Raw genomic sequence first — 14,966 nt, 5'->3', positions numbered from 1 at the left:
TTATACATAATACAGCACATAACATAGGTGAGTATAGAGATGGACATGGAGAATTCACGTGGGCGAAGCCGCAGGCAAGAGCTAATAGAGTAGATAATCTTAATAATAAAAAAATACAATAAAAAATATATAAAACTCTTGCGTTACTGAGTGACTGGCGTCGCGACTGACGCGTTACGAGTGACGAAATTTGGTGTGTAGGTTCCTGGAAACGAATTTTTACTTACATACGACGTTGTGAGTAAATTATATATTTATTATATTATAATAATATAATAAAAAATACATAAAAAGGTCAAAGACATGCTAATTGGCTACTTTCCAATTAGCATGTCAAAAACAAACAAATATTTGGAGCTTGTATGATACGATGTCACGTCGACGATTTTTAAAATGTATATTTTAATGAGAACAATATATTGTAAATTACGTACCTAATTAATAAAAAATATCTATTAAAGTGACGTTTGATTATTGTGTTTGGTTATTTAAATACCAATATATATTGATTTTTTTACGCATGCAGTCATTTAGGGAATTGTTGATAAATAAATCTCTTCCAGACAACATTTAGTTTAGCTATTCTACTGCCTCACGAGCTTCGTAACTCATGGCTCTGTCTACGCCGTAATGGGATTAAAACGTAATGCTGTATCTGTGTGAAAATAATTTCGTATTGATATCATAATGTTTTTTTCTACGCCTACGCAACTTAGTAACAAAAATTAACATAATATTTCTTACATAAAACAAAGTCCACTGCCGCGTTCTGTTCGCGATAAACTCAAAAACGAATGTACGGATTTTCATACGGTTTTCTCACAATACATAGTGCGATTATTAAATAAGGTTTAGGTGTACAATTATTTGTAGTTCAAGCGAAGCCGGGGCCGGCCGCTAGTGCCATATAATATTACGAATATTGTTACAACAATCGTAAGTAATATGCGAAAGTAAATTTGTTTCTTTTTTTATCTCTTCACGCTCTATCTACTCGACCAATTTTGCATACGTGTAGTTCGTAGTGTGGAGAAGGACATTCATCCCGGAAAAATATCTGGTCCCGTGGGAAATTTACGCAGGCGAAGCCGCGGGCAATGAGCTAGTAAATACATACAGAGTGATTGTTTATGCAGTGTTCAAATTTTTTCTAGGTATATTAAATACTATTAATAGATTGATTTTTTGAAAAAAAACAGTAGAAAAATAAATCTGTACATTGATTAAATGGTGGAAAATGATCTTTTTCTGATTGGTCTGGGTCTTGGATGTTTATCTATATATGAATTTGTTATAAAATATAGCATCGTTGAGTTAGTATCCCATAACACAAGTCTCGAACTTAATTTGGGGCTACCGAACGCTACCGTCACGCGACCGAAGTCGCGGCCATCAGCTAGTATCAAATAATTCTCGTCGATTTAGCGTAATGATGATGATGATGACAGAAGTAGCTGTTTATCTGTATCCGGCCTTTAAAACTAAATAACTGGTTAAGAGTGAGTTGGTTAGTTAGTTAGAAAAGTTCCGTATACTCAGCATTTTTTTTTATTTGAAAGAAAATTTAATAGATCGTGTTCTTGGCCATGTTTTTTATGATGATGTTTGTATAAAGTCTTGTAGGCAGTGTAATATATTCTCAACATGTTTTCCTTGAGCTGGCAGCCTTGTGGAAACCTGTTACTGTACACAGTGAGGTCGAATTAGGGAAATTTTATGCACGTGATCATGAATATGGTCCTGAATGATTTCTGATCCTATATATTATTATGTTGTATTTTTTATCTGTTAAAATATTTATTTAATTTTTTCGCGAACAATGAAAAGAAATGTCCAATGTCATGGTGGCGCTAGTGTGCGAATAGCGTCGCACTCGTCTTGAAAAAGGTCTTCTGTATATTTATGACTGAAATTACAGATGACTTTTCCATCGATAAATCAAACATGACAACAAACAACTCGTATTTTAATTACCAATGTTTTTGTTAGTTGGTAGTACCAGTGACTCGTGACTGTGACTGTGAACGAGATTCATGGACAAGTGAAGCACAGGAGAAAGTAGAATGGAGTATTAAATGAGAGCTGTGTCCTTACTTAATCTACCTTAAACACCATTATGTGCCTTTGTGAACACAATTATTATAATGAATTAAATGCAATAAATGATTTGAGTTTGAATTTGAGAGACATACCTCGGTTATTAGCGGCCAAACGCTGAAATTATGAAAGCGGTTCTTTTAGAATTATAAAAGAACCCTAAAATAATATTTACAACATTGTAACAGTGTTATATAGTTTACTGATCGTGATTATGATTCGTCACTAACTTTTAATCACGTACGATATTTTTAAACCCAAAAATATTGTATGAATGGATGTGGTTTGTCCAATTTTGTCTTAATTGCACTAAAAAGTGCAATATATGATCAAGATTTATCGCGTATAGTGGTCTAAAAGAAGTTTTTTACGAAAATGTATTTTTTGCCACAAGCTTAAACATTGTTGTTATAATAATCTTGTTGCATTCAACGAATGACAAAAAAATATGTCCGTGCGCAGTAAATCTAACACGCCCGTCTCTTTGAGAGCTGATCCAGGGGGAAACTTGTGATAAAAATGATATATTTGTGTTACAAAAAAAAGTATCAGAATTCTGACAAATGTTGACGAAATGACATCTTGTCACCCATATTTTAAGAAACACAAAATTTTTAGACTAACATCTAATCAACTATTTACATTTTGGAAATTTGCAAATTTGTACGGAATCACGAAGAATTATATTCTTTCAGGGATACTTGCAATAGAAGAAACAACCACTATTTAAATAAATTAAAAATTAAATAATATAGAAAATATTAAAAAAATTCATTAATTTAATAGCTTAAGGCTTTCCTTTTAGACAAATGTTATTATAGTATCTCAGAGTATTTTTGGTGATAAAATTGACCAGTAAATCCTTCGATGTCCTTACGTAAAAAACACGAATCATATATTTGAGTAAATGGCATATAGTAGCTGTCTAACGACAGCTGTCAATGTCATAAAATACCGCCTTTTTATTTGTAAAAAGTAAGAAACGATTGATTGACATTACACGGAGACGACGAACGGAACCAAGAGAGTATAATTTATTGAATCCCTCGAGATTTCATTCTCAAATCCTCACACCACATATTTTCAGTAGCCCTTATGTTTGCTGTGCCCTTGCAGGGCGTCACTTGTAGGTACTTTATATTTATTTGACATCTTTTAAACCTGTGACTTGCAATAAATAATCTGAATCTGAATCTGGGTGCATCATCAGGTCATGCTTATCATAATAATGCATTGTCATGGAAACTGAAGCGACGAAATTTCAACTCTGTAGAACATCTTGAAGTAGGAGAAATTTAACTTGCACGATTTTATTACAGACATACAAGCAAACATCGGGACAGGTGAAACAAAATAAAAGCTTGTAATAAGAAGCTTCCATGAAGGGGATAGATTTTTGCATCTTGAAGCTTTTTAAATTTTAAATAAATATATTAGGACAAATCAAACAGATTGAGCTAGCCCCAAAGTAAGTTCGAGACTTGTGTTATTCAACGATACTATATTTTATAACAAATACATATATAGATAAACATCCAAGACCTGGACCAATCAGAAAAATATCATTTTCCATCATGACCCGACCGGGGATCGAACCCGGGACCTCTCGGTTCCAAGGCAATCACTTTACCACTGCGCCACCGAGGTCGTCAATTATTTTCAAACAGATCTTTATTTGTAACATGTGGCCCCGCCCTAAAATAGGACTACTCCATATTTACTAGTCGATTTATTACGAGGTGACTAAGGGGCACATAGCTGATAGGTGATAGGAAACAACAGCATTCCCAAAGAGGTATGCCGTCAGACAGGCAGCCGGTTGTAAAATCACGGCCAAATCTTCAAAATTTCAAGGTACAATTTTTACAAACTTACCATACAGACAGACTAAACTTTTATTGCATTTATTTTACTACCTCGAAAACTGTCTTCCAGGTTATTTTCAAACGACTTCAGTCATTATAATCATTGTCAGTAAGCTGGTTATAGCTTGAATTATAGTTTTGACTACAGTCCAATCCAGACTAAACAGGTTTGAGCTATAATTAGCCGGTTAAATCTGGTTCTAGGCGGCTTGCCAACAGACTAATGCGTATTAACTTTTGAATTTCGAAATAAGAATGTTATTTTTCCTATTTGAGAAGAAATTAAAAATATGTATATATTACATACATACGGTTAAAAAACAAATTTATCGCTAAATATCCTGAACAATTGAGTTGTGGTAAAGGTGAATTTGCAATGAGTCAGTGTTGATTGGTGCACTGTCGACTGTACTTACATACAATGTCTTTATCCTTGCATATCATAAAACAAAGTCTTCTGCCGTGTCTGTCTGTCTGTTCGCGATAAACTCAAAAACTAGGTACTGCACGGTTTTTTCATGGTTTTCACCAATAGTGTGATTTCTGAGAAAGGTTACGGTATATAATTTATTATGTTTTGACCCGAGCGAAGCCGGGACCGGCCGCTAGTTACTTAATAATTGACATTCCACATTGTTTTTATCCTCGGGTCTGTTTACAAACATTACATATACTTATGTAACGATAATTTATTCGGGGAACTTGCTTTAAATTAAGTTGCATATATATTTCAATACTGAGAGTAAGCCTTACTAGTTAAAATGATGTGAGTACCTACGTAAAAAGAAGGGTCTGATTTTATGATCTGCCGTCAATGCTTTTTGGGATTGCTGTTGTCACCGATCTGCTATCAAGCTCTTATTTCTTAGTCGCTTTGTACGACATCCACGGGAGGTTATGAAGCGATCCTTTTTTAGGGCGGGAAACAAACGCCACATGTGATACTAGAAGTAATATTAAATAATTGTTAGGGTTAAAAACTTCATAATATGCAGGTCGTTATCCTATTAATGGTTTTAATAATGCTTTTATTACATCATTACAATATTTCTATAATTATTACTCTTATAAAAATATTCTTTTTTCTTAACTATATTCTATTAATATTATAAATGCGAAAGTTTGTGAGGATGTATGTTTGTTACTCTTTCACACAAAATCTACTGGACGGATTTTTATGAAACTCGGTACACGGGCAGAATATAATCTGGAATAACACTTGGTACTTTTTATCTCCTGAAATTCCCACGGATATGATAGGTATGATAGGGAAAAATCACATCTGTTTTAGATTGAGTTAATCCAAAAGTTACTATCGATAATTGTCTTAAATTTTATAAATGTACTTACATATTATGTTTCCCATTCTATCCTATAAACGGGTCAGAAAGATTTAATATTTATTTTCTTATAAACGGGTCAGAAAGATTTAATATTTATTTTAATAATAAAAAAAGGTTTTGAGAAAAAAAACACCATAAGTACTACCTTCAAGGACTCAAATGTCAAATAAATCTTACCTCTACAATTTTGAGTAATTTGTTTCTATTTCGTCATAATCGTTATTAAAAAGGTTTTAAATAATTCATTTCCTTATTATGTTTATCTTTAACTCTCAGCTGATTGCATCAAAAGAGTGTCTCTTTTGGACACGTTCCAACTTCACATAAACAAACAAACATTTTAGAAGCTGTTAATAGATCTTTAACGTGGTCAAAGTCAAAGCTTTTAATTAGATATACAACAGACAGACGGACGGATAAATCGACAGACGGTAACTATAGGTATATATAAAATAAAAAATGTGTAAATGCATTCACATAATGAAATACGATAATCAAATGTCACTTTAATTGGTCAATTTTATTTATAGAAAGATTTAGTATTTTTTAGATTCAGTATTATTTAGCAGTAGCTTTTTGACTTCAACATTTGTGACGTCACTTGCCTCCGCTGTCATCTTATACAAGCCCCATATATATTTTTTTGTTTTTGACGCATAGAAAAAAGTATTTGATTTGATGCATAATTTTCTAATATCTATGATTTGATTGCAACCACCCATAGATTAACAAAATTAAAAGAACTCCTATTGATTGAAAGCACGTGAGATTAATGTTCTTACGGCCTACATGAAATATAACGAAAGAAAATAAAATTGATGATAAGTCAATTTGGAAGAAACGTAAAATCCTTTGAAAACAAACACGTTACTTAGTTTTTATTAGATTATTCCATTCATCTCTTTATTTTCGAGTGTGTTATTGCTAACACTGGTGTTGGATTCTATCAAGGCGTTTAGGCTAAACGCATTTGACATAACTTTGACAACTAGCTATCACGTCTAGTCGCGTGTACACACTACAGAATTTACTGTCAACCAGTGTGCAGGTTTCCTCCCGAAGCAAGTGGTGGTCATCGAAAACTACCATGAGTCAGGTTGGTATACAAAATCATGTGGTACGAGTAGGATTCTAACCGCGGGGTCCTTTTGCTCACAGGCGGATATTTGTGCTATTTTCTTATCTTATTGAAACCTAAATTCTCTCGAATAAAACGCCGATTTCAAACTAAGGATAGCAGACCTATGTTTCTAAAAAATCAATGCAGTAGTGTTATAAAGTGTCGTGTTTTTCATATAAAATTTCACCAAATTCGTCGTATGAAAAATAATACATTCGGCAGTGAGCGGAGCCAGCAGATCGTTTGATAAAATTAAAACTTGATACCTTTATGGTTCTTAGGTGTTGACAGATGGACAGGAAGACAGACGGACAAGGAATCGATCCTCTAAAGGTTATTTTTTGCCTTTTGAGGTACCTAGTTACTGACATCAGTTTCATCACTTTTTGATAAAATAGTAAGTAGGTATATTGTAAACTGAAAAATACTGCTAGATGGATATGCATGATGTGATTGGTGTAGTTAGCCTATCCAACTCTTGTGAAATATAATTTTTCACCCTATCTTTCCGATATATTACATATCACGGCTTACTGATAAACTATCTGATAGTCTATAACATATCAAACCGCTTAACGAAGTAGGCCTTATTAAAATAAATAAAAACAAATAAAAAAATCCTCTCAGACTATCGATGGTTGACTGCAAGAGATCCCTTCATAGGATAAGCCCGCCATTGTATATTTACCTTCTTGTTATGTAAGTATGTAGCTACTTTTAAACATGTGTTCTTTGTACAATAAAATAAATAAATATTAGGACAAATCACACAGGTTGAGCTAGCCCCAAACTAAGTTCGAGACTTGTTTAATGGGATACTAACTCAACGATACTATATTTTATAACAAATACACATATAGGTAAACATCCAAGACCCGGGCCAATCAAAAAAAGATCATTTTCCATCATGACCCGACCGGGGTTCGAACCGGGATCTCTCGGTTCAGGGGCAATCACATTACCACTGCGCTACCGAGGAAGTCTGTATATAAAGATGTTACAAACAAACAAAAAGTAAGTGACAATAGTACAAAAGACAACTCACTTCGCTCGCTCTCATACAGCTGTCTCAGCGACTCAAAAGCCGGATCACCCTTGACCTCTTCAGGTAGACTGAGCCACAGCTGTCCTGTCGTCAGCTCGGTGCACGACACCAGCGAGTAGTCGCTTCGCGTCATTCCGGGAACGGCGTTATTCCTGGACACACCGCTCAGTTTTTTTACACTGTTTATTAACTTCTCCATTTTCACTTAAACATTCATCGCTTACACTATAATTTTTTATGGTGAAATATTTTTATTTTATACCAATTTGATGCACTTTTGTGGTCACTTTTATGGTCACTGCAAAATGAATATTTTTTTCTATGTACGACTACGGTTCGTACAGTTTTTTCCTTACTATTTTACATTAAGAAAAACCATTAATTTTTTTTTCATTTGAGCGTTTGTTTTTATTCAATTATTAAATTTTATTATTGTTTTTTTTTTGGTTTATTATTTGAGTGTATATCGACAATCAACACGCGGAAATTTATGACGTTTTGTTGTATATAGGTTGTGTGCAAGAAGTCGTTTTGTTGTATGTAGGTTTTGTGCAAGAAGTTTATGTAATACATAAAAACAAACTGAAGAAATGAGACCGACGATTTACATACAATAAAAAGCGATTGGGCCTTATAAGACACACGGACACATTATTAGCACTCCGTCCCGTTTCCTCTCGTGTATTTCTAACAAGTATCTCTTTCTTATATGACTAAAACGAAAGTGACGAAGTCTATAGCTTTATATGTCTAGTTCATATATATGTCTATAAATGGTCCTATTCTAGGGCGGGAACAACACGCTACTTGATTTATAAGCAATTAATCAACACCACAGAGTATAAATAGTATATAACATAAATTGCCGCAAAGATAAACGGTTTGACCCACACCGCGCTTCATAACACAATTATAATATGCATATATATTAGACTATCTGTTTACCCGCAACTTCGTCAGCGTAGAATAGTTACTGACTGTGTTTATCCATGGCAGATAACTAATTTCTAGATATTTTTATGTGCGTCTTTGGTCATCTTTGTTCAATATAGTTTTCATATAAACTTTTCCCCCTCACGTTATAGACTCTGGGGGTAGATTATTGAAGAAAAAAAGCCTATGTTTGAACGGGGCTCTTTAACTACATGCATACGAAATTTCATCAAAATAGGTATAGCGGTTTAGCCGTGGAAGCGGGACGGACTGACTTCCGCATTTATAATATTACTATGAATTAGTATGGATAGCAACTTACGTCAAGGTTGGAAGGACCGATTGCGTATCATTTATAAACTATAGATTATGAATGGGTAATTCATAGATTGCAAAGAATCGAGATAAAATAAATATACGAAAAAGGTAATTTTCCCTTTAGCTACAAATAATAAATATATTAGGACAAACCACACAGATTGAGCTAGCCTATAACATAGCCTATATATATGTATATAGACAAAACATCCCAAGATAAACATCCCAGACCCGGGCCAATCAGAAAAAGATCATTTTCCATCATGACCCGACCGGGGATCGAACCCTGGACCTCTCGGTTCAGAATATAATAGTTCAGAATATGTATTTGTTATAAAATATAGTATCGTTAAGTTAGTATCCCATAACACAAGTCTCGAACTTACTTTGGGGCTAGCTCAATCTGTGTGATTTGTCCCTATATTTATTTAATAAAAGCTTGTTGTGAAAATGTTATTAAATTTTTAATTTATTTTCAAGTTGACCCAATAAAGTAATAAATAAATAGTGTAAGGGCTAGACAACAACTATAAAGTATAATATTATTCACGAGACTGTCTGTGTACTCAGATAATATAATGTCTTTATTAAGTAAACTTATCATTTATTACAATGCTATCGCTCTGCAAACACTTGTTCAAATCTCATTCGTATAATTATACCTATTATTAATTTATTATTGTTACAAATTTTGCGTCATCATTTACGGGATGCTTTAATGCACCGCTATGGTCGGGATAGGCTTGCTTTCAGGCTGTCCCGTTGTCTCCAAAAAGAGCCAAATCAACTTTACAACAGGTTACTATTGCCTAAGAGCCATTGTGACTCGAGAGCAGCCGATAATTCAGTCGTGCTGCGTTTGCGACGACGCACGTTATAGCTCCGTTGTTTTCTATAGGTTTTAACACTGGCGTACGTCGAATCTACATACAATTTCTGCGTTGTCCGTCGTCGGACGTCAATGTGATCAAGGTCGCATGTAGCACATAAACCTACTAATAATACAAATGCGGAGGTTTGCAAGAATAGTGTGTATGTTTGTTACTCTTTCACGTACTAGACCGATTGTTGTGAAATTTGGTACACGGGTAGAATATAACCTGGCATAACACATAGGGTACTTTTTTATCCCAAAATTCCCAAGGAAGCGAAGCCCCGGGGCGCAGCTAATTATACATATATATTTTTTCTAGTTGTTACATAAGTTTATAGGTAATCTAAAAGTATATAGTAACACATTGGGCAGTTAATAAGGTTAGATAATTGTAAAAATATGTATAATCTAGGTAAAATAGTTATATTTCGGATCATTATGATAATTCATAGACTGTAACAACGCAGCTGGATTATTATACGAAGATTTAATAGTTCGTTCAAAAAGTATGAAATTATAAAAACAAACCCAACCATAATAAAAATATAACATTTTGTTACAAATTTTATTAAGAAGTCATCACCATAAACGTAATATTTAATGTAGCTGTCGAACAAACATTTTCTTTGCGAGCAAGTTGTGACGTCACTTGTTTGTGTCATTTGGATGGAGCGTTTGGACGAGTCCAAAAATGTGTGACTTACAGTAATATTTTGATTTCATGAGCCAAGAAAATCTCAATCTTGTATTGGTTATGTGGTCCTAACATTTCGGTATTTATAAATTTCTATATATATAACAAAAAAATAGGCCCTTAGACAAATAGACCCAAGTCTATACTCATCCTACTGGTAAATCCGCCACTGAACGTGACAGAAGTATTAAAAACCATAGTAAAATATTGTAATAAATTACAATGGCGTGACCAAGGATGGTATTAAATATCTTTCAGCCCATCAAATCACATTTTAACATGCAATGCTATATAGATACAAGAATAAAATAATAAAATAAAATAGTATGTTTTCTGTCTGTAAAGGAAAAATAAATTCTGTGTGGGCAGTAAAAAATGCATTTATCATTTCAGCCTTGGTCATATGCTATGATTTATAATTTATATCTACTCAGATATTGTACTTAGTACTTAATATGTAAGCGGGCTATGTCTGTACGTAGGAGATATTAAAGAATATTAATCATTGTATGAGCGCCTTTAGCCTTGCCCAAAGGCTCTGTCATTTTCTCGTCCGTCGACAGACGACGCAGATATTGTATGAAGTTTCGACGTACCTCAACGTATGTCTTCACCTATAGAAAACAACGGAGCAGATCAACGTACTGCGTCGACGCAACGGAACACGACTGAGCAATGGGGCATGGCTCTTAGACGTGCCTTATCACTACTCAGTGTGCGATCATCATTCATCGCGAATATGACTTACTAGCTGCGCCCCGGGGCGTGGCTCCCGTGTGAATTTCGGGATAAAAGGTACCCTATGTGTTATTCTAGGTTATATTCTACCCGTGTACTAAATTATACCATAACACACTTCCTAACAACATTCGCATTTATAACATTAGTAGGATAAGTAGTATTATGAAATTTTACAGTGCAAAAATGTTTGTAGACAAAGAAATCTTAACAATGTAGATGTTTTATATCACCGGAGTGTAACGAGAATACAGTTTGTCTTGAAAACCATATGTAATGAATGAATGAACCATATGTAATGAATGAATTAAATTTTTTTGTCATATACCTATGACACTCCATTGTTCGTTCTCTTCTCGTATATATATATATATATATATATATATATATATATATATATATATAGTGACATAAAGGTTGTCCTTCATGAACCATAAATTTTCATAATAATATGATAATTCAAAAAACCCATGTTTATGAACAGATGTTGACAAATTATCTGTACCTATTTGGTGTCTTTGCGTTTTCAATTACAGTGGAAACATAAAAGGCATTGACATATGGTGGTGGACAGACGGACAAATATTTGTATTTATAGCCTTTAATGTCTCTTTGAGGCTGCGTAACCAAGGTTGGAGGACAGGCGCTCCGCATCAGGTGATATTGTGAAGCGCAGTCCTTCTTCGGAAGACATACGAGTAGAGATGGGCGTTTATACGATAAGCATAACATAATACTATTATTTAATTTAAGCACAAAATAGGTTGATTAATTTAAGCAACGCTTAAAATTTTAACATTCAAATGTAAAAATAACAAGTTAAAACTATTAGTAAATTACATTCTGCTACAAATTATGTTAGTAACTTTTTTCAACGAAAATTGTATTATGTTTCAAACTATACTATAATTAGCACGCAAGATTTTTTAAATTTAACAACTTTTTTCAACGAACTAAATAATAAGATAGGCAGTTGAGAAAAGCTAATTTTTAAAAATAATTTATTGATTAAATCTGTTATTTTTTTATACCTGTTTAGCCCGCCTTTACATACGAGCCCAAGGTTCGACGGTCCGACGTGCGACCATAATGACGGAAACTCCCGCGGATGTCGTACGAGGCGACTAAGGGACACAACCTTGGCCGCTGATAGGCTAAAATAGCATTCCCAAAGTGGATTGACGTAAGGCAGGAGCCCGTTTGTAAAATCACGGCCGAATCTTCAAAATTTTAAGGATTTTTTTTAACCTGACTCCGGTCTGAATGATACATTCTAAATCTAATTAATAACCGAATATAAGTAGGCTATACCTAGGTGCCATCAACTGAGACCGGTCGCACCTAGATTTAGCCGTACTTCGGGGTTTAGCCGTAATATCTACATGTAAAAAGACGTCAAGATTGTGTATAAACATCTAAACAAACGAGATTTAAGTACACGTATGTATCTAATGATTGTAGATACTAGGCGTCTCTATTAACCTACAGTAAAACAAGTAAATAATACATATTTCTCTGATAAACGATTAAATAGCGTATCATAAACTAATTACACAAAACCATTATCATAATTGCAAATTGTGTGATTTGTCCTAATATATATATTATAATTATATGCATTTATGGAAACTGGCGTTGAAACTATATTATATTTTATTTAATACGCACGTGAGACGTGGCCTTTATAATCATAAGCACTTTTGCACTATATTTTTATTTAAAAAAAAATATTTTTTTTTTCTGTGCACACATCACATTATTTTTTAATATTCGAAAAATACAAATAGCAAGTCAATCGGATTCTTTTTCCGAATCATTCCCGCCATAAAATCGTTGCCGGTCAGTATTTTTTTGTTGACAATTTGTTTTGATCAACTCACGATGAAACTTTTGAAATCGTTCTATTTTTTGGCGCGGGCGCGTGCGTTCCTTCGCGCTTTTAGTTGTGTACTAAACAGAGATAGATTCTATTAGTTGTTATCTATATAGGCGACAACAGTTAAAGCGGAAAAACAAACAATAATGTACTTCGCATATTTGTTTTAAATATTTAATGTGACCTATTTAATTTACATTACAATGCTTTTTTTTTCTATTTTTAACCCTTGACGTCAGTCGGAGGTAGCAGCCATACGGCTGAATTGATTTTGATGCAATATTTTTTATTTGAAAGGGATTTTCATCTAGTGTTCTTGGTTATGTTGGGTGTTTGGGCAATGTCTGTTCAGGCGTTTGAAGACCATCAGCAATTTGTAAAAAAAAATAGAGGGTTTAAGCAACTTTAGCTGCTTCAATTTTATCGATTTGAGTCACAGGATTACATCAGATTACCAAATTTCACCTAATTTGGTCCAGTAGTAGAAAATTGGCTGTGACAGACGGACGAACAGGCAGACGCACGAGTAATCCTATAAGAGTTACGTTTTTTGATTTTTTTTGTACGGAACCTTAAAAATAGTAAAACGTATAAACTTACATATTAGCTAACTTGTTCTCCATGGTTTCTCCCGTCGACATTTTGGATTTCGTATTAAAACTTCTTCTAAAATCACTCCCAAGACTGGATTCGTTCAGAATGCTGTTCAAATTGAACAAACTTTGTGACAGTTTATCGTAATAATTATTCCTATGTACCACTTTAATTCTTCCTTCGTTCTCATATTCTATATCCGTGTCGATTGCATTATTATTAATGCCACCTTTATGAAAATAATTTTGCTTAGTTTTGTCAAATTTGTCATGATAAATTTTATTTGTGTCATTGTTTGCTTGTGTTAAATTGTTGTCGGCCCACAAATTTGATATATTTCCTGTTACATTTCCAATAGCTGTGTTATTTTCTTCAATAATGTACTTTGTTTTTTTATATTCACATAATTCTATGTTTGTGTCTTCCATACTCATTGTTTTGTCTCTGTCGTCTATTGTATTTGTAATCTTATTGATTTTTACACTAATTTCAATACATTTTTCACTATTGTCATCAGTTGCATTAATTATTTCTTTATCTTCACAGTTATCAGTTTTTTGGCAATTGCCAACTTCATTTGTTTTATTTCCACCGTCGTTGTAATTCAAATTTATGTTAATATCGTCTGCAGGATGGTCGTAAGCTGCGTTGACTATGCCTTCATTTTTTGATGCCATTTCTGCAAATTAAAAAAAAGAAACTACTGTATTATATTCTCTTTTAATTATTTCTTTCATCTGAGCATATTCCTTGTTTCTTCTTTCGCCATGAAGCATCGGAGCTAAGCGACCATTTGCTATTTTTTCTTTGCCACTTTGTACGGATTGGCGCGCATTTCTCGTAAACATTTGAATCATTGAGTTAAGTTTGTTATTAAATTTGATTAAGTATATGAGTAACATTACCGCAAACAGCAAACCTAAAATAACATAATATAAATTTTTGATGCAAATAACTGCATCGACCTCACACGAAGTATTGTAATAGTTGATAATTATAATTTTGCTGGATACTAGAATAAAAACATCGTGAGGAAGCCTGCATGCAGTTAATAATAGTGTAGGATACTTCACGTTGACCTAGAATCATAAAATTTGGCAAGAAGTAAAGGAAGATAGGAATACTTACGTCAGAAAATAAGCGAATGTTGAAGGATCTTTAGATGCATGAACCGACTGGTTTCTGACCAGATTTTTTGGTGTACAAATCGCCCGTAGTATAATTAATGAAGATCAATTTTGCCAGATATCCTATGGCCGGGAAAAATGGGAACAGTCTAAAATAACAATGGACACTAACCTGAATAGTACAGACTATTATAAACTCGCAAATGTATGCTTCAGTTTATTCCTTTTGTTTTAATGTTGTATTTATATGTATCTCATGTAATTAATGATGCCTGCAACAACTTTTGATAGAAAAATAGTTATTAACAGAAACCAACTTGAGAATCCGTTGAAGGGAACTGT

General features: G+C 33.6%; 1 protein-coding gene across 6 annotated transcripts in view; it reads right to left on the bottom strand.

Moving 5' to 3' along the window:
• The window catches only part of LOC128681857 (P protein-like), a 34,348-nt gene extending 19,382 nt beyond the window's left edge, over positions 1 to 14,966 (bottom strand). The window contains exons 1-3 of one of the 6 annotated variants that reach the window (XM_053766117.1): positions 14,797 to 14,966; positions 13,504 to 14,176; positions 7,471 to 7,622 (exon numbers count right to left, since the gene is read on the bottom strand). In XM_053766117.1, coding sequence (XP_053622092.1) covers positions 7,471 to 7,622; positions 13,504 to 14,174 — 823 coding nt within the window. In that variant the 5' untranslated portion in view covers positions 14,175 to 14,176; positions 14,797 to 14,966. Of the gene's footprint in view, positions 1 to 7,470; positions 7,826 to 12,695; positions 12,771 to 12,907; positions 12,988 to 13,503; positions 14,177 to 14,796 lie in introns of those variants that run through there. The other 5 variants (XM_053766118.1, XM_053766120.2, XM_053766123.2 and 2 more) reach the window with 5 other exon arrangements.

This window comes from Plodia interpunctella, chromosome 28 (assembly GCF_027563975.2).
Source record: "Plodia interpunctella isolate USDA-ARS_2022_Savannah chromosome 28, ilPloInte3.2, whole genome shotgun sequence".
In the NCBI taxonomy this organism is placed as follows: domain Eukaryota; kingdom Metazoa; phylum Arthropoda; class Insecta; order Lepidoptera; family Pyralidae; genus Plodia; species Plodia interpunctella.
This window is presented reverse-complemented; position numbering and strand designations above follow the sequence as displayed.